The 24,653-nt window shown below is 41.3% G+C and overlaps 1 protein-coding gene across 1 annotated transcript; it reads right to left on the bottom strand.

Moving 5' to 3' along the window:
- Nucleotides 1-2,636: 2,636 nt before the first annotated feature.
- Nucleotides 2,637-24,653, bottom strand: LOC113007115 (GTPase IMAP family member 8-like). The gene is made up of 5 exons (XM_080290070.1): nt 24,541-24,653; nt 16,553-17,476; nt 15,156-15,873; nt 6,274-7,240; nt 2,637-5,637 (listed from the first exon to the last, which is right to left on the bottom strand). The coding sequence occupies exons 1-5, from the start codon at nt 24,563-24,565 to the stop codon at nt 4,888-4,890; spliced, it is 3,384 nt and encodes a 1,127-aa protein (XP_080146196.1). The 5' UTR covers nt 24,566-24,653; the 3' UTR covers nt 2,637-4,887.

The raw sequence follows: 24,653 nt of genomic DNA, 5'->3' as shown, positions 1-24,653 counted from the left end.
TCATTCTTACTATTCGGTGCCATTTGAGTCCTAATGACATAATATGGTATATTTAGTGTAAAACTTGTCTAATGCTTATTTCTAAACCATTTTCTTGTATGTTTAACCCCCCTCTACCATAGAACACATTGATATATACAAAGGATAAATACATTAAAAGTAAATTACTTTTATTTTAGCACAAGTCACTAAAGTACTATGTCCCCAGTCATGCTTGCTCGACTTCAGTTACAAATATAACTTAAAAATAAATAAATAAATCTAGATTTTTCATAATTTCTGGATTGGCTTATTTCTAATGTTCCTCATCAAATGTTCTTTTTTATTATTAATGCATGTTTAATACTTAAAATCTTTAAAAAATGTTGTGTCCCTGAATCAACTGTCACCCCTGTTACTCTGATAAGAATTCCATAGAACACATCACCTGATTATTCTTTTAGTCACATGACACTCCCAGATGTAACATATTTTGGAGGGAAAACTTTCAAGAAGAAGACGAGTAAGTACCACTCTTTAATCAACCCTTTTTTCAATGTTTTAGCAAGATTTTGTAATGTGGCAAAGCATAACACGTCCAACCTGTTACGCTTATTAATAGTGGAAACAAATTTTTTTTTGTAATTTTTATAATATGGCTAATAAACATGTTAAAAATGGTTCTTAGTGGTCACCATGTACTAGCTTGTTGTTCATCATACTAGTAGTAATGGCTAAGTTTAGCATAAAATCTCCCCCCTGTTACCGTCACCCCTGTTATTGCTATGCACTGTAACAGGTCTCTTTGGTCTCTTTGGTTATTGGGAGGGAATGAATCAGCAAAATTAAGTTACTTAAAAATGGAGCCAATTTTTTTTTATATTCCCTTTGAATCTAAAAACAATCTTTTGAAATTACACTGTGTCTTAAAACTGAACCTGTCTTCTTTCAATATAATGCTTGTTTAAAATACTTCCTTGAAATTTCCTTGCAGATTTTAAAAAGGGACATTGTAGCTTTTAGAAAATGTAAATATTACTATAACTGTGTATTCAAAACAGTTATTAATAGAAAATTGAATGTCCTGTAACAGGGTGGACATTTGGCACGTCATGGGTAAAGACTTTGATTTTAAAAAATATTATAATATAATATCCTTAGCTGGACCAATACATTTTTCTTATAGGTTGAAAATCCCTCTTTTAGATGAAATGTTAAAATAATTCAAAATTTTGTATTTTTTGATGAAGAGTGATCACACTGAAATGGCACCGAATAGTAGGAATGACTCAGTGATGTTTTGGGGCTGTCGCCGAGCAACACGGACTTTCAACTCCCGCCACAGATTTTCTATGGGGTTGAGGTCTGGAGACTGGCTAGGCCACTCCAGGACTTTCAAATGCTTCTTACGGAGCCACTCCTTTGTTGCCCGGGCGGTGTGTTTTGGATCATTGTCATGTTGGAAGACCCAGCCTCGTTTCATCTTCAAAGTTCTCACTGATGGAAGGAGGTTTTGGCTCACAATCTCACGATACATGGCCCCATTCATTCTGTCCTTAACACGGATCAGTCGTCCTGTCCCCTTGGCAGAAAAACAGCCCCATAGCATGATGTTTCCACCCCCATGCTTCACAGTAGGTATGGTGTTCTTGGGATGCAACTCAGTATTCTTCTTCCTCCAAACACGACGAGTTGAGTTTATACCAAAAAGTTCTACTTTGGTTTCATCTGACCACATGACATTCTCCCAATCCTCTGCTGTATCATCCATGTGCTCTCTGGCAAACTTCAGACGGGCCTGGACATGCACTGGCTTCAGCAGCGGAACACGTCTGGCACTGCGGGATTTGATTCCCTGCCGTTGTAGTGTGTTACTGATGGTGACCTTTGTTACTTTGGTCCCAGCTCTCTGCAGGTCATTCACCAGGTCCCCCCGTGTGGTTCTGGGATCTTTGCTCACCATTCTCATGATCATTTTGACCCCACGGGATGAGATCTTGTGTGGAGCCCCAGATCGAGGGAGATTATCAGTGGTCGTGTATGTCTTCCATTTTCTGATGATTGCTCCCACAGTTGATTTTTTCACACCAAGCTGCTTGCCTATTGTAGATTCACTCTTCCCAGTCTGGTGCAGGTCTACAATACTTTTCCTGGTGTCCTTCGAAAGCTCTTTGGTCTTGGCCATGGCGGAGTTTGGAGTCTGACTGTTTGAGGCTGTGGACAGGTGTCTTTTATACAGATGATGAGTTCAAACAGGTGCCATTCATACAGGTAACGAGTGGGGGACAGAAAAGCTTCTTACAGAAGACGTTACAGGTCTGTGAGAGCCAGAGATTTTCCTTGTTTGAGGTGACCAAATACTTATTTTCCACCCTAATTTACGAATAAATTCTTTACAAATCCTACCATGTGGATTCATGGATTTTTTTTTCACATTCTGTCTCTCACAGTTGAAGTGTACCTCTGGTGCAAATTACTGACCTCTGTCATCATTTTAAGTGGGGGAACTTGCACAATCGGTGGCTGACTAAATACTTTTTTGCCCCACTGTAAATAAATGGCCTGAACTTCTATGATCGAGTCCTGCATTTGAGTGTTGCCTTTTTAGTGATCCCTGAAAGTTTTCTTTCTGAAAGCATCCTGATGAGACTATTCAACACTGTTTATTTCTTTATTTGCATATTACATTATGTGTGTACACTAATATTCAAAGCCCAATAAGCTCATCAACAAATACGAGATGCAAAGGAACAGATGTAAAGCATAAAACAGATACATTTATTACTGATATAGTTGATATAAAGACAAACTAGCATGAGTTATAGCCAGTGTTACCAGTCCCATTCTGAAGAAATCACGGTGTCAATGAAAGCTCCACAGAGGCAAAAAATAAATTGCTGAAGAGGAGCTGGTCAGGTGCTCCAAAAAAGCACTACCATCCCTTTCAGACCTCAACATTGGAGTCAACTAAAATTGTCCATAACAAGAACACATAGGTTTTAACAACTGAACAAAAAATAATTTGCACAGAGGTGTTCTAACTAAGAGATAAAATGAATGTTAACATGGTTGTCCAACTACAAAACAAGAGTTGATGTTGACATTGATGTTTTTGGTCAGTGGGTCTGACAGAAGCAGCACGGTCAGTCAAACTCCATCAGAAGAGCAGACATTTTCACAGTTTACTGCTCCATCGTTTTCATTATTACACACCTTTAAAAAACAAAATGGCATTCTCACACATCAATACCATCTGACAAGTCTACATTTTGTGATCTTTGGGCATCCATTACTCTGCTTTTAGTGATTATTACCCAACAAAATGAGATTATAAAGGTATATTTGTCATTACAGTTTATTCATTTTGTAGACAACCTTGTCCAAGTCACTTCAGAAAATAAGTGCATTAAAGGTCAAGTTAGCATGCACTTGGTCCACAAAGAAAGAATGTAATAAATATTTAATAAGTCTACTTTAAAAACTCACAGTGTTTGTATCCATTTTTGCTGGTTTCCCTGACAAGACAAGACAAGACAAGGACTCAACTTTTGCTTCCACAAACAAAATTCAAGTTAATCCATCCTGCTTGGTAATATTCTGACACTTAACTCTTTTGTATATGATGATGATGACCACAACAGCTATTAGGAGTGCTAAACCCACAGCCACAATGATAAACATCCACCAGTCTGGTAAAGAATGTAAACAAGAGTCTAAGGAGCTTGGAAATAAAGCGACTGGATGTAAAATTCCTTAAAGATGTTTCAACTCTCATCTAAGATGCTTCTTCAGTTCATGCAAACAATATAACACAAACAAGAGAAATCTGTTTGCTGATTTATGTTCTGTTTAAAACAAATTAACATAAGAGGGGGAAAAGAGGCAGCACATGTCACAACTCGGGCTACATCATCAAATTACTGTTTTATTGATCTGCATCTTCTTCCTTAATAATGAATATTGGCTAATCCTGTATTGCAATCCTTAAGCTTAAATTTCAAACTAACATTTTAACTACTGATTTTTAACTACTGATTTTATCTATTGTTCTGATTTTATCTGTTTTGATTTTACATACTGTTTTGTTTGTTTGTTTGTTTGTTATTTAGTTAGTTTGCTTGCTTGTTTTAATCAATTTTAAATCATGCTTTTTATTTGTTTTTGTTTCTAATGTCTCTGTAAAGCACTTTGAATCACCTTGTTGTTGAATTGTGCTATACAAATAAACTTGCCTTGCCTTGCAATGATATTAAGAGCTACTTATTAATATCAGTTTGAAGCTACTTCCACTTACATAGATACAAGCAACATAAAACATTGCATATAAAGGAGTGACATGAATACACGAACAAAAATCAGTTTAGGAAAAAGTAGATATCAAAATAGAAAAACAGTACATTTCTTCAAAAATGTCATTTAGATGATTTTAAATGGTTATTCTTACCTGTTTTCTTACTCTTACTTGGCGACAGTAATCTTACAGATGTACCACATGTCTGTGTACAAGATATCTGTCATTACCCGGGATTCTGAGAGATAAATTGTTTCTTTCTTTTTTCTTTTTTAATCTAGGTTTACAGTCTCTCTTTGTCAAAAACATGCAGACTACTGTTAATCTCTCAGTGCTGTTGTTTGACCCAAAGGTAAATACAACTCATCAAGACAACCTGGTTGTGTCTATCTCAGTTTATTTCAGATTTCATCAACAACTCTGTCACTTGGAATAGACTCCACCCAGCTATGATTCTAATCTAGATATGTGCTTAACAAAATCTGTGGATGTGTGACCTCTGGGTATCAAGAACTGATGAAAACATTCCTCCTGTCACATACTCCTGTTTTTGTCCTTTGTTTCTCAGCCGTCATCCTGTGTTCTTTCTCTCCTCTGCCTCATTTTACAGTTTTATCTCACTCGAAATGTGTCTCCCACCATGTGAAGATGAAACGGATGATGTTAAATATTCCCATGTAATTAATTTGTCTAAGAACCCGGAGCGTTAAACCCCAGCAATACACATAGAAACTCCTGATCGATCTCTCTGACTCAAAGCTTCCCTGATAGTACAAATGTCCTCCATCTGTAATGGAGTCTATTTTGTCTAGCAGCTCGTGGACTTGGAGCCTCTCATCCATCTCTTCATTGTTGAACACGTGGTACAGACCGCTGCAGTTTTTAAGCAGTTCCTTCAGGTTGTTGTCTTTGCTGACAAACTTCTCTATGTCAATGGTGTTTTTCAGTCGGTCTCCATATGTGAACAGCACCATGGTGTGTTTGGAAACGTCAGGACTCAGCATTGTCTGCAGGCTTTTCAGCCCTTCCTGCTCTTGTTTGGTGAATCTTCCGAGCTGGAGGACAAGGAGGAAAACGTGAGGACCTGGAAAGCTCAGCTTGAGTGCTTTTAACATCTCTGCTTTCACCATGTTTATAGACAACCGAGTGCTGAAAAGTCCAGGAGTATCGACCACAGAGATTCTGCGACTCTGAACATCAGCTTCTACTTTCTGACTACACAGAGTCACTGGGCTGGAACTGATCTTACAGTCAAACGCCTTCTTTCCCAGGATGGTGTTTCCCGCTGAACTCTTCCCCACTCTCTCCTGCCCCACCAGCACCACCCTGAGGCGTGAGCCTGAAACAACACAGGTCATCAGGTGGCGTTACACCAGTGTATCAGTATGCTCACCACCTGTGCACATAATAGCTCATTTTATAAACAGCAGATAACAATAAAAAGCATTTCAGACAGCATGTGCTTTTTCTCTTGATGTAATTTATTTTAAAAGGATCACTTTAACATTTTTTAGACTTAATAATCCAGAGGGGCACATTTGACCAAACGTCCGGCCTGTTCCAGCCTGTTTGCTTTGATCACCTTTGAGTCCATCAGTGGCAAACAAAGTGACACACACACACACACACACACACACACACACACACACGCACACACACACACGCACACACACACACGCACACACACACACACACAGTTATCAATCAGTTATTGCTTTTGAATATAGGAACATAATTAAAAGGTTCAGTGTGGATAATGTGTTCTACTGACATACAACATAAGGACATGTCAAGGGCTGCAGACAAAGAAATCATAAAAATAATTAATGAAACAAGATGCTAATCTATATCTGTATCTGAGCAGCAATCAGCCTTATGATAAAGATAATATGGTGACAGAACAGGAAAAATAAACAATATTTATGAAATATAGTTTAAAGTTTATCTAAATTTTTCATAGGGCTGGAATGATCTAACTAATTACTGCAATCCTTTGTGTTTTACTGTATGTTGCATCCTGTTTCATCTTTCACTCTGAAATATATATCTTGTTTGGGAACCCCGGCATATGCAGCTGCAACAGCAGCTCCAAAAGCAGCTCCAACTCCAACTCCAACAGCCGCTCCAGCAGCAGCTCCAGCAGCAGCAACTCCAGCAGCGGCTGCACCAGCAGCAGCTAAACCTAGACCTCCAGCAGTAGCTCCAATAACAACACCCTTTAGAACATCCTGAATAAAGGAGTTGTCTTCCTCTGCCTTTCTTCTTGCTTCTTCAAGATTCATGTCTGGATATTTTTCCAGAAGTTCTTTAATCTTTTGTTTTATGGCTCTCTCGGCCTCTTGGAACATTTCGTTGGTGTAGAAGCCTCCTCCATTTAGTTGAATCATTGCACTGATCTTCAGCAGCAGCTCTTTAAGCTGAGAGGGATCTCTGTCATCATTGTCAAAAACATGATGATTTCTGTGACACTGACTGATGAAGCGGCGGAGATCTGGATTCTCATTAATTAATTTTTCTATGGAGGAATGTCTTTTCTTCAGCTCATCTCCATGGGTAAACAGTACCATGGTGTAACGTGATGCCTCTTTTCCAAATATTGTCTGAATGATTTTCACTGATTTTTGTTCTTCTTTTGTGAATCTGGTTGGCTGGAGCACAACCAAAAAAACATGTGGCCCAGGAGCAGCAAAGGACATGCATCGAGCAATCTCTCTCCTCACCTGCTCTTCAGATTGTTTTGTGTCACCCAGTCCTGGTGTATCAATTACAGCCAGTTTAAGGCCACCAAACTCTCCCATCTTTTTCTCACACACTTCTGTCACTGAGGAAGAAGTCAGCTCAGATTTAAAAGCATCTCTTCCTAAGATGGTGTTTCCTGCTGCACTCTTCCCAACTCCAGTTTTCCCAACAAGTACAATCCTGAGATCTGTGAGAGAACACAATGATGTTACCTGTTTACCCCCATCAGTTTATTTTATCTACAGTGGTCCCTCGCCATAACAGGGTTTACCTTTCAAGGTCTTGCTCTTTCGCTGATTTTTTTTTTGCAATTTTGCATGCTTTTTCTTTTCTTTTCCCCCCCACACAAATGTGTTCGGCATCCTGATTGGCTGTAAACAACTGTCAATCAGTCTCCTAGTGCCATGTCTCCTGTACAGTACAGAATGCGTTCAGCTTGTCAAATTTACATAAATCTTCGATCGCTAGCAGTGTGACTCTGAAGTGCTGTACCGTCAAAGGCACCTGCGGTAGCACTCAAAGGGCAGGGGAAGATGCTAACCAACGCACAAAAAGTTGGATCTTTTGACATGCTAAAGGAAGCTAAAAGTTACCGTATTTTTCGGACCATAAGGCACACCAGGTTATGAGGCGCATTAAACGAAACAAAAGAGTCAGATAAGTCAAACTTTACTCAACTCGTTCTTCTTGCTTCGTCTACTTCTGTCCCATTGATTCATTAATATTGAATTCTCTCACAGCTGCTCTATTCCCATGTCCTGCACCTGAAAACAGGGTTTAATCTTTGGTTTCATTCCATAATACTGGACTTATTTTTCTACGAAGGGTTGAACTTCGAGGGTGTTTAAACAAGAGAGAAAAGTGCCTGTCTGAGAAAAGTGTATAAAGTGTGTAGTGAGGGGTTTTACAGCCTTAAAACATCTACAGTGGCTTGCAAAAGTATTCGGCCCCCTTGAACTTTTCCACATTTTGTCACATTACAGCCACAAACATGAATCGATTTTATTGGAATTCCACATGAAAGACCAACACAAAGTGGTGTACACGTGAGAAGTGGAACGAAAATCATACATGATTTCAAACATTTTTCACAAATAAATAACTGCAAAGTGGGGTGTGTGTAATTATTCAGCCCCCTTTGGTCTGAGTGCAGTCACTTGCCCATAGGCATTGCCTGATGACTAAATAGAGTGCACCTGTGTGTAATCTAATGTCCGTACAAATACAGCTGCTCTGTGACGGCCTCAGAGGTTGTCTAAGAGAATATTGGGAGCAGCAACACCATGAAGTCCAAAGAACACACCAGACAGGTGAGAGATAAAGTTATTGAGAAATTTAAAGCTTAGGCTACAAAAAGATTTCCCAAGGCTTGAACATCCCACGGAGCACTGTTCAAGCGATCATTCAGAAATGGAAGGAGTATGGCACAACTGTAAACCTACCAAGACAAGGCCGTCCACCTAAACTCACAGGCCGAACAAGGAGAGCGCTGATCAGAAATGCAGCCAAGAGGCCCATGGTGACTCTGGACGAGCTGCCGAGATCTACAGCTCAGGTGGGGGAATCTGTCCATATTAGTCGTGCACTGCACAAAGTTGGCCTTTATGGAAGAGTGGCAAGAAGAAAACCATTGTTAACAGAAAACCACAAGAAGTCCCGTTTGCACTTTGCCACAAGCCATGTGGGGGACACAGCAAAAATGTGGAAGAAGGTGCTCTGGTCAGATGAAAATAGGAACTTTTTGGTCAAAATGCAAAACACTATGTGTGGCGGAAAACTAACACTGCACATGACTCTGAACACACCATCCCCTACTGTCAAATATGGTGGTGGCAGCATCATGCTCTGGGGGTGCTTCTCTTCAGCAGGGACAGGAAGCTGGTCAGAGTTGATGGGAAGATGGATGGAGCCAAATACAGGGCAATCTTGGAAGAAAACCTCTTGGAGTCTGCAAAAGACTTGAGACTGGGGCGGAGGTTCACCTTCCAGCAGGACAACGACCCTAAACATAAAGCCAGGGCAACAATGGAATGGTTTAAAACAAAACATATCCATGTGTTAGAATGGCCCAGTCAAAGTCCAGATCCCCCCAGGCCACCCCGCTGGACATGCCACTGTCTACACAATGTTGATTCTTGGCTCCACCTTGCACTACAGCAATAACCTCCTCATTAGGTTGGCAGATAATACAACTGTGGTGGGTCTTATTAGTAACACTGATGAGTAGGGATGGGTACCGGTATCCGGTGCCATTATGGCACCGGTTCTGACATAAACGGTAATAACCAGACCGAAAAGCAGCGCACATTTCGGTGCTTCATTTCGGTGCTTTTTTTTCCCTGAGATGTCATACACTTCGGATTCTAGCCAATCATTTTACCTTTGCGAGCGTAGTAGGCGGGTCCAGGTACGTACGTTCTTTTAGAGCAGAGCTACAGATTAAAAATGCCCAAAGCGAAGCAGTCAAAAGTCTGGCTGTACTTCACAGCAAAAGATGCAAACTCAGCAGCCTGCAACAAGTGCTTTAAGGTGATACTGTGAAAAGGAGGTAACACCTCGAATCTGATGAAACACCTGGCGACGCATAGGGTTTTTTTAAAAGCCGAGAAATGCGCCGTATTTGATAGCTTGCTGCGAGACCTCACACCGTGCGCATCTACTGCGGGTGTGGTGCCTGTTATCGACCCGGAGTTAGCAACATGCACCCGAAGAGGAGAGTCCTGGCCCCTAGCCCTGCCAGTGTAGCAGAAATGATGACGGATGATGATGGCAGCAGCAGCCGTTCTTCTCTGCATGAGTAGCTTAATGTTGTTCGTGTGTAATTTACATTGAGTAGGCTAACCACGTTATTAAATTAATGCATGTAAGGTGAACTAGCAAACATCATCATAGCTACATGCGGCTGTCTTCTTGTTTGATGGCAGATACTCCCTTCACCCTGGCCAAAAAGGCTAAAATGACCAAAGAAAAAGTGGAAAACAGTTAAACATGAAAGGTTTTGGACAAAGTTTGTGTTTTTTTTTTTTTTTTTTCCATTGTTTAAGCACTGCTTCCAGCCAAGAGTGATACCATATATGCCCTATAGCTGCAGGGGATAACCCTTTTTATAAAAAACAGCTGAACATGAGAGGTTTTTGGACAAAGTTTGTGTTCTTGATTCTTTAAGCACCGGTTCGTGCACCGTTTAAGTGCAGGGATAGTTCAGTAGGTAGAGTAGTGGCCCCATGATCGGAAGGTCGGGGGTTCAACTCCACTGAACGGCTACCCTGAGGTACCCCTGAGCAAGGTACCGTCCCTACACACTGCTCCCCGGGCGCTGCATTGATGGCTGCCCACTGCTTCACTGGGTGAATGGGTTAAATGCAGAGGAACTATTTCCCCATGGGGACTAACACGCACACTTTACTTTACTTTAAGCACCGGCACCGTTTCAAAAGTACCGGTTTGGCACTGGTATCAGATAAAACCTAAACGATACCCATCCCTACTGATGAGATAAACTACAGGAAGAAGGTGAATCAGTTGGTTACTCAAAATAAATGGTGCTGCTGTGGAGAAGGTGAGCAGCGCAAAAATTTCTGGGTGTGCACATTACACAGGACCTCTCCTGAACATGCAACACTGCATCACTGGCCAAGAAAGCACAGCAATGCCTCTACTTCTTCTGTAAACTGAGGAAAGCAGGATCCCCAGTACCCATCCTGTGCACTTTCTATCATGTCACCATTTTCAAAACAAAGTTGGCATATCATCCTGCAAACCCTGACTACAAATCTGTAGAACTCTGCCTATGGTTCCTAAGTGCTGACAGGGTGATCTTCTTGTGGTGTTGATCTTCTTGGGATGTCCACTTCATGGCCTGTCTCTGACATAGCCTTCAATTTGGAGATGGTAGTAGGACTTATTCCAAATAGTGATGCAGCTTGAAACTGCCCAATGGCACAGGCACTAGTCTTATGAATGATTATCGTCACCTGAAGTACCAGAAGCTCAAAACTAGAGTTAACAGCAGAATAAGCAATTTGGTATTGAGAGAGGAGATTTAGCAAGTTTTTCATTAGTTTTTTTTTTTAAAACATAATTAATATTTTTTTTATGCAACCCCCCCCCCCCCAAAAAAAACCCCCTGTACAGTAACTATAACTGGTTCATGTAAACAGCAGGAGTTTTTGCAGTTGCAGTAGTTAGACTAAAAAAATGTGTCAGACAGATGGAGGAAATGCTCTGAAGCTGAGGTTTGAATTATTATTATTTATTGGTTTTTTTGCCTGTCCCGTTTGGTTCTTTTGGCATCAGAATTATTGTCTAAAAGCAAAGAAAGATGCCCAACGGATTTCCTTTACCAAATGGACCATCCCAGCCTTGCCGTATTGGTCTATTTGATTCACCTTTTATTGTTTATTTTATTTTATTTTCACTTGCTAAAAATCCCTCTTTTAGATGAAATGTTAAAATAATTCAAAATTTTGTATTTTTTGATGAAGAGTGATCACACTGAAATGGCACCGAATAGTAGGAATGACTCAGTGATGTTTTGGGGCTGTCGCCGAGCAACACGGACTTTCAACTCCCGCCACAGATTTTCTATGGGGTTGAGGTCTGGAGACTGGCTAGGCCACTCCAGGACTTTCAAATGCTTCTTACGGAGCCACTCCTTTGTTGCCCGGGCGGTGTGTTTTGGATCATTGTCATGTTGGAAGACCCAGCCTCGTTTCATCTTCAAAGTTCTCACTGATGGAAGGAGGTTTTGGCTCACAATCTCACGATACATGGCCCCATTCATTCTGTCCTTAACACGGATCAGTCGTCCTGTCCCCTTGGCAGAAAAACAGCCCCATAGCATGATGTTTCCACCCCCATGCTTCACAGTAGGTATGGTGTTCTTGGGATGCAACTCAGTATTCTTCTTCCTCCAAACACGACGAGTTGAGTTTATACCAAAAAGTTCTACTTTGGTTTCATCTGACCACATGACATTCTCCCAATCCTCTGCTGTATCATCCATGTGCTCTGTGGCAAACTTCAGACGGGCCTGGACATGCACTGGCTTCAGCAGCGGAACACGTCTGGCACTGCGGGATTTGATTCCCTGCCGTTGTAGTGTGTTACTGATGGTGACCTTTGTTACTTTGGTCCCAGCTCTCTGCAGGTCATTCACCAGGTCCCCCCGTGTGGTTCTGGGATCTTTGCTCACCGTTCTCATGATCATTTTGACCCCACGGGATGAGATCTTGCGTGGAGCCCCAGATCGAGGGAGATTATCAGTGGTCGTGTATGTCTTCCATTTTCTGATGATTGCTCCCACAGTTGATTTTTTCACACCAAGCTGCTTGCCTATTGTAGATTCACTCTTCCCAGTCTGGTGCAGGTCTACAATACTTTTCCTGGTGTCCTTCGAAAGCTCTTTGGTCTTGGCCATGGCGGAGTTTGGAGTCTGACTGTTTGAGGCTGTGGACAGGTGTCTTTTATACAGATGATGAGTTCAAACAGGTGCCATTCATACAGGTAACGAGTGGGGGACAGAAAAGCTTCTTACAGAAGACGTTACAGGTCTGTGAGAGCCAGAGATTTTCCTTGTTTGAGGTGACCAAATACTTATTTTCCACCCTAATTTACGAATAAATTCTTTACAAATCCTACCATGTGGATTCATGGATTTTTTTTTCACATTCTGTCTCTCACAGTTGAAGTGTACCTCTGGTGCAAATTACTGACCTCTGTCATCATTTTAAGTGGGGGAACTTGCACAATCGGTGGCTGACTAAATACTTTTTTGCCCCACTGTAAATAAATGGCCTGAACTTCTATGATCGAGTCCTGCATTTGAGTGTTGCCTTTTTAGTGATCCCTGAAAGTTTTCTTTCTGAAAGCATCCTGATGAGACTATTCAACACTGTTTATTTCTTTATTTGCATATTACATTATGTGTGTACACTAATATTCAAAGCCCAATAAGCTCATCAACAAATACGAGATGCAAAGGAACAGATGTAAAGCATAAAACAGATACATTTATTACTGATATAGTTGATATAAAGACAAACTAGCATGAGTTATAGCCAGTGTTACCAGTCCCATTCTGAAGAAATCACGGTGTCAATGAAAGCTCCACAGAGGCAAAAAATAAATTGCTGAAGAGGAGCTGGTCAGGTGCTCCAAAAAAGCACTACCATCCCTTTCAGACCTCAACATTGGAGTCAACTAAAATTGTCCATAACAAGAACACATAGGTTTTAACAACTGAACAAAAAATAATTTGCACAGAGGTGTTCTAACTAAGAGATAAAATGAATGTTAACATGGTTGTCCAACTACAAAACAAGAGTTGATGTTGACATTGATGTTTTTGGTCAGTGGGTCTGACAGAAGCAGCACGGTCAGTCAAACTCCATCAGAAGAGCAGACATTTTCACAGTTTACTGCTCCATCGTTTTCATTATTACACACCTTTAAAAAACAAAATGGCATTCTCACACATCAATACCATCTGACAAGTCTACATTTTGTGATCTTTGGGCATCCATTACTCTGCTTTTAGTGATTATTACCCAACAAAATGAGATTATAAAGGTATATTTGTCATTACAGTTTATTCATTTTGTAGACAACCTTGTCCAAGTCACTTCAGAAAATAAGTGCATTAAAGGTCAAGTTAGCATGCACTTGGTCCACAAAGAAAGAATGTAATAAATATTTAATAAGTCTACTTTAAAAACTCACAGTGTTTGTATCCATTTTTGCTGGTTTCCCTGACAAGACAAGACAAGACAAGGACTCAACTTTTGCTTCCACAAACAAAATTCAAGTTAATCCATCCTGCTTGGTAATATTCTGACACTTAACTCTTTTGTATATGATGATGATGACCACAACAGCTATTAGGAGTGCTAAACCCACAGCCACAATGATAAACATCCACCAGTCTGGTAAAGAATGTAAACAAGAGTCTAAGGAGCTTGGAAATAAAGCGACTGGATGTAAAATTCCTTAAAGATGTTTCAACTCTCATCTAAGATGCTTCTTCAGTTCATGCAAACAATATAACACAAACAAGAGAAATCTGTTTGCTGATTTATGTTCTGTTTAAAACAAATTAACATAAGAGGGGGAAAAGAGGCAGCACATGTCACAACTCGGGCTACATCATCAAATTACTGTTTTATTGATCTGCATCTTCTTCCTTAATAATGAATATTGGCTAATCCTGTATTGCAATCCTTAAGCTTAAATTTCAAACTAACATTTTAACTACTGATTTTTAACTACTGATTTTATCTATTGTTCTGATTTTATCTGTTTTGATTTTACATACTGTTTTGTTTGTTTGTTTGTTTGTTATTTAGTTAGTTTGCTTGCTTGTTTTAATCAATTTTAAATCATGCTTTTTATTTGTTTTTGTTTCTAATGTCTCTGTAAAGCACTTTGAATCACCTTGTTGTTGAATTGTGCTATACAAATAAACTTGCCTTGCCTTGCAATGATATTAAGAGCTACTTATTAATATCAGTTTGAAGCTACTTCCACTTACATAGATACAAGCAACATAAAACATTGCATATAAAGGAGTGACATGAATACACGAACAAAAATCAGTTTAGGAAAAAGTAGATATCAAAATAGAAAAACAGTACATTTCTTCAAAAATGTCATTTAGATGATTTTAAATGGTTATTCTTACCTGTTTTCTTACTCTTACTTGGCGACAGTAATCTTACAGATGTACCACATGTCTGTGTACAAGATATCTGTCATTACCCGGGATTCTGAGAGATAAATTGTTTCTTTCTTTTTTCTTTTTTAATCTAGGTTTACAGTCTCTCTTTGTCAAAAACATGCAGACTACTGTTAATCTCTCAGTGCTGTTGTTTGACCCAAAGGTAAATACAACTCATCAAGACAACCTGGTTGTGTCTATCTCAGTTTATTTCAGATTTCATCAACAACTCTGTCACTTGGAATAGACTCCACCCAGCTATGATTCTAATCTAGATATGTGCTTAACAAAATCTGTGGATGTGTGACCTCTGGGTATCAAGAACTGATGAAAACATTCCTCCTGTCACATACTCCTGTTTTTGTCCTTTGTTTCTCAGCCGTCATCCTGTGTTCTTTCTCTCCTCTGCCTCATTTTACAGTTTTATCTCACTCGAAATGTGTCTCCCACCATGTGAAGATGAAACGGATGATGTTAAATATTCCCATGTAATTAATTTGTCTAAGAACCCGGAGCGTTAAACCCCAGCAATACACATAGAAACTCCTGATCGATCTCTCTGACTCAAAGCTTCCCTGATAGTACAAATGTCCTCCATCTGTAATGGAGTCTATTTTGTCTAGCAGCTCGTGGACTTGGAGCCTCTCATCCATCTCTTCATTGTTGAACACGTGGTACAGACCGCTGCAGTTTTTAAGCAGTTCCTTCAGGTTGTTGTCTTTGCTGACAAACTTCTCTATGTCAATGGTGTTTTTCAGTCGGTCTCCATATGTGAACAGCACCATGGTGTGTTTGGAAACGTCAGGACTCAGCATTGTCTGCAGGCTTTTCAGCCCTTCCTGCTCTTGTTTGGTGAATCTTCCGAGCTGGAGGACAAGGAGGAAAACGTGAGGACCTGGAAAGCTCAGCTTGAGTGCTTTTAACATCTCTGCTTTCACCATGTTTATAGACAACCGAGTGCTGAAAAGTCCAGGAGTATCGACCACAGAGATTCTGCGACTCTGAACATCAGCTTCTACTTTCTGACTACACAGAGTCACTGGGCTGGAACTGATCTTACAGTCAAACGCCTTCTTTCCCAGGATGGTGTTTCCCGCTGAACTCTTCCCCACTCTCTCCTGCCCCACCAGCACCACCCTGAGGCGTGAGCCTGAAACAACACAGGTCATCAGGTGGCGTTACACCAGTGTATCAGTATGCTCACCACCTGTGCACATAATAGCTCATTTTATAAACAGCAGATAACAATAAAAAGCATTTCAGACAGCATGTGCTTTTTCTCTTGATGTAATTTATTTTAAAAGGATCACTTTAACATTTTTTAGACTTAATAATCCAGAGGGGCACATTTGACCAAACGTCCGGCCTGTTCCAGCCTGTTTGCTTTGATCACCTTTGAGTCCATCAGTGGCAAACAAAGTGACACACACACACACACACACACACACACACACACACACACACACACACACACACACACACGCACACACACACACGCACACACACACACACACACACACACAGTTATCAATCAGTTATTGCTTTTGAATATAGGAACATAATTAAAAGGTTCAGTGTGGATAATGTGTTCTACTGACATACAACATAAGGACATGTCAAGGGCTGCAGACAAAGAAATCATAAAAATAATTAATGAAACAAGATGCTAATCTATATCTGTATCTGAGCAGCAATCAGCCTTATGATAAAGATAATATGGTGACAGAACAGGAAAAATAAACAATATTTATGAAATATAGTTTAAAGTTTATCTAAATTTTTCATAGGGCTGGAATGATCTAACTAATTACTGCAATCCTTTGTGTTTTACTGTATGTTGCATCCTGTTTCATCTTTCACTCTGAAATATATATCTTGTTTGGGAACCCCGGCATATGCAGCTGCAACAGCAGCTCCAAAAGCAGCTCCAACTCCAACTCCAACAGCCGCTCCAGCAGCAGCTCCAGCAGCAGCAACTCCAGCAGCGGCTGCACCAGCAGCAGCTAAACCTAGACCTCCAGCAGTAGCTCCAATAACAACACCCTTTAGAACATCCTGAATAAAGGAGTTGTCTTCCTCTGCCTTTCTTCTTGCTTCTTCAAGATTCATGTCTGGATATTTTTCCAGAAGTTCTTTAATCTTTTGTTTTATGGCTCTCTCGGCCTCTTGGAACATTTCGTTGGTGTAGAAGCCTCCTCCATTTAGTTGAATCATTGCACTGATCTTCAGCAGCAGCTCTTTAAGCTGAGAGGGATCTCTGTCATCATTGTCAAAAACATGATGATTTCTGTGACACTGACTGATGAAGCGGCGCAGATCTGGATTCTCATTAATTAATTTTTCTATGGAGGAATGTCTTTTCTTCAGCTCATCTCCATGGGTAAACAGTACCATGGTGTAACGTGATGCCTCTTTTCCAAATATTGTCTGAATGATTTTCACTGATTTTTGTTCTTCTTTTGTGAATCTGGTTGGCTGGAGCACAACCAAAAAAACATGTGGCCCAGGAGCAGCAAAGGACATGCATCGAGCAATCTCTCTCCTCACCTGCTCTTCAGATTGTTTTGTGTCACCCAGTCCTGGTGTATCAATTACAGCCAGTTTAAGGCCACCAAACTCTCCCATCTTTTTCTCACACACTTCTGTCACTGAGGAAGAAGTCAGCTCAGATTTAAAAGCATCTCTTCCTAAGATGGTGTTTCCTGCTGCACTCTTCCCAACTCCAGTTTTCCCAACAAGTACAATCCTGAGATCTGTGAGAGAACACAATGATGTTACCTGTTTACCCCCATCAGTTTATTTTATCTACAGTGGTCCCTCGCCATAACAGGGTTTACCTTTCAAGGTCTTGCTCTTTCGCTGATTTTTTTTTTGCAATTTTGCATGCTTTTTCTTTTCTTTTCCCCCCCACACAAATGTGTTCGGCATCCTGATTGGCTGTAAACAACTGTCAATCAGTCTCCTAGTGCCATGTCTCCTGTACAGTACAGAATGCGTTCAGCTTGTCAAATTTACATAAATCTTCGATCGCTAGCAGTGTGACTCTGAAGTGCTGTACCGTCAAAGGCACCTGCGGTAGCACTCAAAGGGCAGGGGAAGATGCTAACCAACGCACAAAAAGTTGGATCTTTTGACATGCTAAAGGAAGCTAAAAGTTACCGTATTTTTCGGACCATAAGGCACACCAGGTTATGAGGCGCATTAAACGAAACAAAAGAGTCAGATAAGTCAAACTTTACTCAACTCGTTCTTCTTGCTTCGTCTACTTCTGTCCCATTGATTCATTAATATTGAATTCTCTCACAGCTGCTCTATTCCCATGTCCTGCACCTGAAAACAGGGTTTAATCTTTGGTTTCATTCCATAATACTGGACTTATTTTTCTACGAAGGGTTGAACTTCGAGGGTGTTTAAACAAGAGAGAAAAGTGCCTGTCTGAGAAAAGTGTATAAAGTGTGTAGTGAGGGGTTTTACAGCCTTAAAACATCTACAGTGGCTTGCAAAAGTATTCGGCCCCCTTGAACTTTTCCACATTTTGTCACATTACAGCCACAAACATGAATCGATTTTATTGGAATTCCACATGAAAGACCAACACAAAGTGGTGTACACGTGAGAAGTGGAACGAAAATCATACATGATTTCAAACATTTTTCACAAATAAATAACTGCAAAGTGGGGTGTGTGTAATTATTCAGCCCCCTTTGGTCTGAGTGCAGTCACTTGCCCATAGGCATTGCCTGATGACTAAATAGAGTGCACCTGTGTGTAATCTAATGTCCGTACAAATACAGCTGCTCTGTGACGGCCTCAGAGGTTGTCTAAGAGAATATTGGGAGCAGCAACACCATGAAGTCCAAAGAACACACCAGACAGGTGAGAGATAAAGTTATTGAGAAATTTAAAGCTTAGGCTACAAAAAGATTTCCCAAGGCTTGAACATCCCACGGAGCACTGTTCAAGCGATCATTCAGAAATGGAAGGAGTATGGCACAACTGTAAACCTACCAAGACAAGGCCGTCCACCTAAACTCACAGGCCGAACAAGGAGAGCGCTGATCAGAAATGCAGCCAAGAGGCCCATGGTGACTCTGGACGAGCTGCCGAGATCTACAGCTCAGGTGGGGGAATCTGTCCATATTAGTCGTGCACTGCACAAAGTTGGCCTTTATGGAAGAGTGGCAAGAAGAAAACCATTGTTAACAGAAAACCACAAGAAGTCCCGTTTGCACTTTGCCACAAGCCATGTGGGGGACACAGCAAAAATGTGGAAGAAGGTGCTCTGGTCAGATGAAAATAGGAACTTTTTGGTCAAAATGCAAAACACTATGTGTGGCGGAAAACTAACACTGCACATGACTCTGAACACACCATCCCCTACTGTCAAATATGGTGGTGGCAGCATCATGCTCTGGGGGTGCTTCTCTTCAGCAGGGACAGGAAGCTGGTCAGAGTTGATGGGAAGATGGATGGAGCCAAATACAGGGCAATCTTGGAAGAAAACCTCTTGGAGTCTGCAAAAGACTTGAGACTGGGGCGGAGGTTCACCTTCCAGCAGGACAACGACCCTAAACATAAAGCCAGGGCAACAATGGAATGGTTTAAAACAAAACATATCCATGTGTTAGAATGGCCCAGTCAAAGTCCAGATCCCCCCAGGCCACCCCGCTGGACATGCCACTGTCTACACAATGTTGATTCTTGGCTCCACCTTGCACTACAGCAATAACCTCCTCATTAGGTTGGCAGATAATACAACTGTGGTGGGTCTTATTAGTAACACTGATGAGTAGGGATGGGTACCGGTATCCGGTGCCATTATGGCACCGGTTCTGACATAAACGGTAATAACCAGACCGAAAAGCAGCGCACATTTCGGTGCTTCATTTCGGTGCTTTTTTTTCCCTGAGATGTCATACACTTCGGATTCTAGCCAATCATTTTACCTTTGCGAGCGTAGTAGGCGGGTCCAGGTACGTACGTTCTTTTAGAGCAGAGCTACAGATTAAAAATGCCCAAAGCGAAGCAGTCAAAAGTCTGGCTGTACTTCACAGCAAAAGATGCAAACTCAGCAGCCTGCAACAAGTGCTTTAAGGTGATACTGTGAAAAGGAGGTAACACCTCGAATCTGATGAAACACCTGGCGACGCATAGGGTTTTTTTAAAAGCCGAGAAATGCGCCGTATTTGATAGCTTGCTGCGAGACCTCACACCGTGCGCATCTACTGCGGGTGTGGTGCCTGTTATCGACCCGGAGTTAGCAACATGCACCCGAAGAGGAGAGTCCTGGCCCCTAGCCCTGCCAGTGTAGCAGAAATGATGACGGATGATGATGGCAGCAGCAGCCGTTCTTCTCTGCATGAGTAGCTTAATGTTGTTCGTGTGTAATTTACATTGAGTAGGCTAACCACGTTATTAAATTAATGCATGTAAGGTGAACTAGCAAACATCATCATAGCTACATGCGGCTGTCTTCTTGTTTGATGGCAGATACTCCCTTCACCCTGGCCAAAAAGGCTAAAATGACCAAAGAAAAAGTGGAAAACAGTTAAACATGAAAGGTTTTGGACAAAGTTTGTGTTTTTTTTTTTTTTTTTTCCATTGTTTAAGCACTGCTTCCAGCCAAGAGTGATACCATATATGCCCTATAGCTGCAGGGGATAACCCTTTTTATAAAAAACAGCTGAACATGAGAGGTTTTTGGACAAAGTTTGTGTTCTTGATTCTTTAAGCACCGGTTCGTGCACCGTTTAAGTGCAGGGATAGTTCAGTAGGTAGAGTAGTGGCCCCATGATCGGAAGGTCGGGGGTTCAACTCCACTGAACGGCTACCCTGAGGTACCCCTGAGCAAGGTACCGTCCCTACACACTGCTCCCCGGGCGCTGCATTGATGGCTGCCCACTGCTTCACTGGGTGAATGGGTTAAATGCAGAGGAACTATTTCCCCATGGGGACTAACACGCACACTTTACTTTACTTTAAGCACCGGCACCGTTTCAAAAGTACCGGTTTGGCACTGGTATCAGATAAAACCTAAACGATACCCATCCCTACTGATGAGATAAACTACAGGAAGAAGGTGAATCAGTTGGTTACTCAAAATAAATGGTGCTGCTGTGGAGAAGGTGAGCAGCGCAAAAATTTCTGGGTGTGCACATTACACAGGACCTCTCCTGAACATGCAACACTGCATCACTGGCCAAGAAAGCACAGCAATGCCTCTACTTCTTCTGTAAACTGAGGAAAGCAGGATCCCCAGTACCCATCCTGTGCACTTTCTATCATGTCACCATTTTCAAAACAAAGTTGGCATATCATCCTGCAAACCCTGACTACAAATCTGTAGAACTCTGCCTATGGTTCCTAAGTGCTGACAGGGTGATCTTCTTGTGGTGTTGATCTTCTTGGGATGTCCACTTCATGGCCTGTCTCTGACATAGCCTTCAATTTGGAGATGGTAGTAGGACTTATTCCAAATAGTGATGCAGCTTGAAACTGCCCAATGGCACAGGCACTAGTCTTATGAATGATTATCGTCACCTGAAGTACCAGAAGCTCAAAACTAGAGTTAACAGCAGAATAAGCAATTTGGTATTGAGAGAGGAGATTTAGCAAGTTTTTCATTAGTTTTTTTTTTTAAAACATAATTAATATTTTTTTTATGCAACCCCCCCCCCCCCAAAAAAAAACCCCCTGTACAGTAACTATAACTGGTTCATGTAAACAGCAGGAGTTTTTGCAGTTGCAGTAGTTAGACTAAAAAAATGTGTCAGACAGATGGAGGAAATGCTCTGAAGCTGAGGTTTGAATTATTATTATTTATTGGTTTTTTTGCCTGTCCCGTTTGGTTCTTTTGGCATCAGAATTATTGTCTAAAAGCAAAGAAAGATGCCCAACGGATTTCCTTTACCAAATGGACCATCCCAGCCTTGCCGTATTGGTCTATTTGATTCACCTTTTATTGTTTATTTTATTTTATTTTCACTTGCTAAATACAGGATGGACTTCACTGGGGAAAAGAAAAGGGAGAAAGAATAAGGGAAACAAAAACAGCGTTGAAAAGGAATTGTGATAAAGGGCTAAAAACAAAAACCAACAAAACAAACAGACAAAAAATACATATATCAATCACCTGGATCACCTGTTGAGAAAGAAAAAAGAGAAAACAAGCAAAAAAAAAAAAAAAACCCCAGACAGTAAGGTTTGAATTAGACACAAAGATTCAAATATTTTGGGTAGAGCTCAGAGTGACATGACTTTGTTTGCTCTTTTTCTTTTTTTTTCCCAGAACAGATTTTTTTCCTGGATTGCTGTGCACTGAATATGAAAGCCAGATCGGTTTCTTTTTATCCCTGTGGTTACACAAGGCCACAAAAAGCACTTTTTTTTCCTCTCTTGGCTCTTGGCGAAGGCGGTCGCACTTTTCTCCTCTACTCCTTCCCCTTATCTTCCCTGCTTAGCCTCTTGTGTCCTTGTCCTGTCTCGTGTGTATTACTTTCCCTGGAACAGTCTCTCACTGTCGTTCTCTAAAACCTAAAAGAGAATTATGGATTTGATCAACTGGTCTCTGAATGCTATTGACACCCTTTTCTCAACAAGAAGACTGGGCTTGGGAGAGCCCGAGTGCCCTGGAGGGACATTCCCTGCCGGATACACGATGGACGGGTGGCAGAAATGGAGGATCATGTGCCTGGCGGGACTGTCGATCGAGGACGCTGAAGATATCTGATCGGAGCTGGCTTGGCCCTGGCTTATCAGAGAATTAATTCAAACACCCCCCCCCCCCCCCCTCCCCCCCAAGGCTGCCCGCTGGAGATTGAAACGATGGGACGAGGTGCGACTTCTCACACCGGACGCAGCATGGTTAACACCTTGGAGACGCTTACAGCTGCCGTAAAGACTCAAAATAACACCATTGAGCGTATATTGGGATACATCAAAGAGAGGCCTGCTCAAAATGAGACCCTTGAGCGAAAGTTGGAACACATCGCAGAACGGCTCACTGCAGTTGTGGGGTCTCAGAATCAAAAGAATGACAACACCACGGGACGGAAGTTTGATACCATCATGGGGAGGCTCGCGGTTCTCCAACGGGAAATTGAGAGACCAGTGTCGGAGTGTTAAGAACAGCTTTGAAATTCTCCTGAGCTGCTCGCATAAAAGAAAAATCAACAACATCAACATGCAGACACCACGGCGCCAGCTGCGGGCCCAAGGCTGGAGCCGAACAAAAGCTCCCAGATAACGACTGTGTGTTGACTATTCTTCCCATTCCATGCAAGGCCACCTGGGTTGGCTGGCAGACTGTATACTTAGCCTGATAGGGCGGAGGACACTGTCTCAGCTGAACTCTGGACACGCGCACACACATATACTTACACTGATAAGCACGCACTCATCCCCCTCCCTTTCAAAATGCTTGTTTCCTGTGTGCCGCGCTGGAATGGTAGCGCTGTGCAGGATGACTGCTGTGTTTCCTTCGGATTTCTCCTCACCCCCTACCCAACCTTGTGGCTTGTCACGTGCTCCAATGTTGTACTGTGGACATTTATGTGCTCTCTGTGCAGAGGAGTTTTTTTTGTTTCCTGTTCTCATGCTGTCCTCCCATAGGTGCCCAGCATGAGTATAGGTCTCTTTTTCCTCTTCTACTTTCCCATTGTTGTGTACTTTTTCAGTGTTTTCCTGTAACGCTGCCGATCTCCGACCTGTATTCCCATGTGATGTCTATGTTGTGTGCGTAAGTCGGGGGGGTTTCTATTCCACTGCGGGGCAACCTGCATGTGGCCAATAGAGTCTTTCATTCAACAATGAGCTATTATACGAAAACCCGCTGAGAACATGTGAGTCCCCACATGTCGTTTTCACGTCCCACGTCTCAGACAAAGTAAAACGTGAGACACATTTCGTTTGATGTGGTGTCCAACTTGTGTCATTTAGTTTATTTCAGTGTTTTATTTTTTAGAACACATGTTATACTTGTTTTAGCAGCTCATTTTTAACTAAAACTGTTATTAAGAATATTATGATATAGGATTTTAGTGCTGTTTGTGGATATTCTGAAGACTGATGTAAAGTTGTCTTCAGAAACGATCAAGTTATGTGTTTTTAATATTCATTTCAGCTGCATCCTAAACTCTATTTTATATATTATTCCAGTGTAACAAACAAATCTGTCTAGTCTTTACTGGAACCTTTCAAAATAATTCACAGTTGAAACACTCCAACTCACAACAGAGCATCCCTCCATCAGGTCCAACCTACTATCAGTGGCTCTAAGGTGCCTGTGCTGATAGCTCTAGGTCTAACAAACTGCATTCAAAACAGGTGGGTTATGTGGTGGCTAACTGTCCAAAGATATAATGGGCATAACAAACTTAAAAAAAAAATTAAAAGAGGACCATGTGAGACATGTAAATCAGAAATTCTAGTAAAGTTTTTTTTTTTTTTTCTCTCTTCTTTTTTAAATCTCTAGTAAATGGCCACACAGAGACCAAGTTCACGCGCTATTTGCAAGCCACACATTCTGGAAACGACATTCAACCTGCAGCCATTTTGTTAAGGGCAACTGCCATTAGTGAAGCTAGACTGAAAAGTAATAGCCTGGACTGAAGTCTTAAAAACAATGGAGACATACCTTTTATGATTTAATTTTAACCTTGCCGTTTTTTCTCTCTCTCTCTTTTTTTTTTTTTTAAACCTTGGATACTTCTTTTCTTAAAGAAAACTAATAAAACAGAGATCGCCCCGTGCTTTAATTCTGAGATGTTTATTATAGAAATTAATTTTAAATGAGAGTGAAAGTGATAAAAGTACTTACCTTCCAATGCAGGTTTGCCAGCCATGTTTTTGTTTTTTGTTGTTTGTTATTTCCTAAGCAGTTGATCGAGTGTGTTCACTTTCTGGGGGTGACATTGAATAGTTTCGTTTCAC

This window comes from Astatotilapia calliptera, chromosome 15, assembly GCF_964374335.1.
Source record: "Astatotilapia calliptera chromosome 15, fAstCal68.1, whole genome shotgun sequence".
Lineage (NCBI taxonomy): Eukaryota > Metazoa > Chordata > Actinopteri > Cichliformes > Cichlidae > Astatotilapia > Astatotilapia calliptera.
The sequence above is the reverse complement of the archived record's forward strand: the minus strand, read 5'-3'. Positions and strand labels throughout refer to the sequence as shown.

Bases quoted from the DNA above. Each gene is read 5' to 3' on its own strand.
- LOC113007115 (XM_080290070.1), bottom strand. From the start codon at position 24,565: ATGGCTGGCAAACCTGCATTGGAAG. The intron at 17,477-24,540 runs GTAAGTACTTTT...GTTCTCTCACAG, and splicing joins TGGCAAACCTGCATTGGAAG to ATCTCAGGATTGTACTTGTT. The intron at 7,241-15,155 runs GTGAGATAAAAC...GTAGATAAAATA, and splicing joins TGGTGGGAGACACATTTCGA to AACTGATGGGGGTAAACAGG.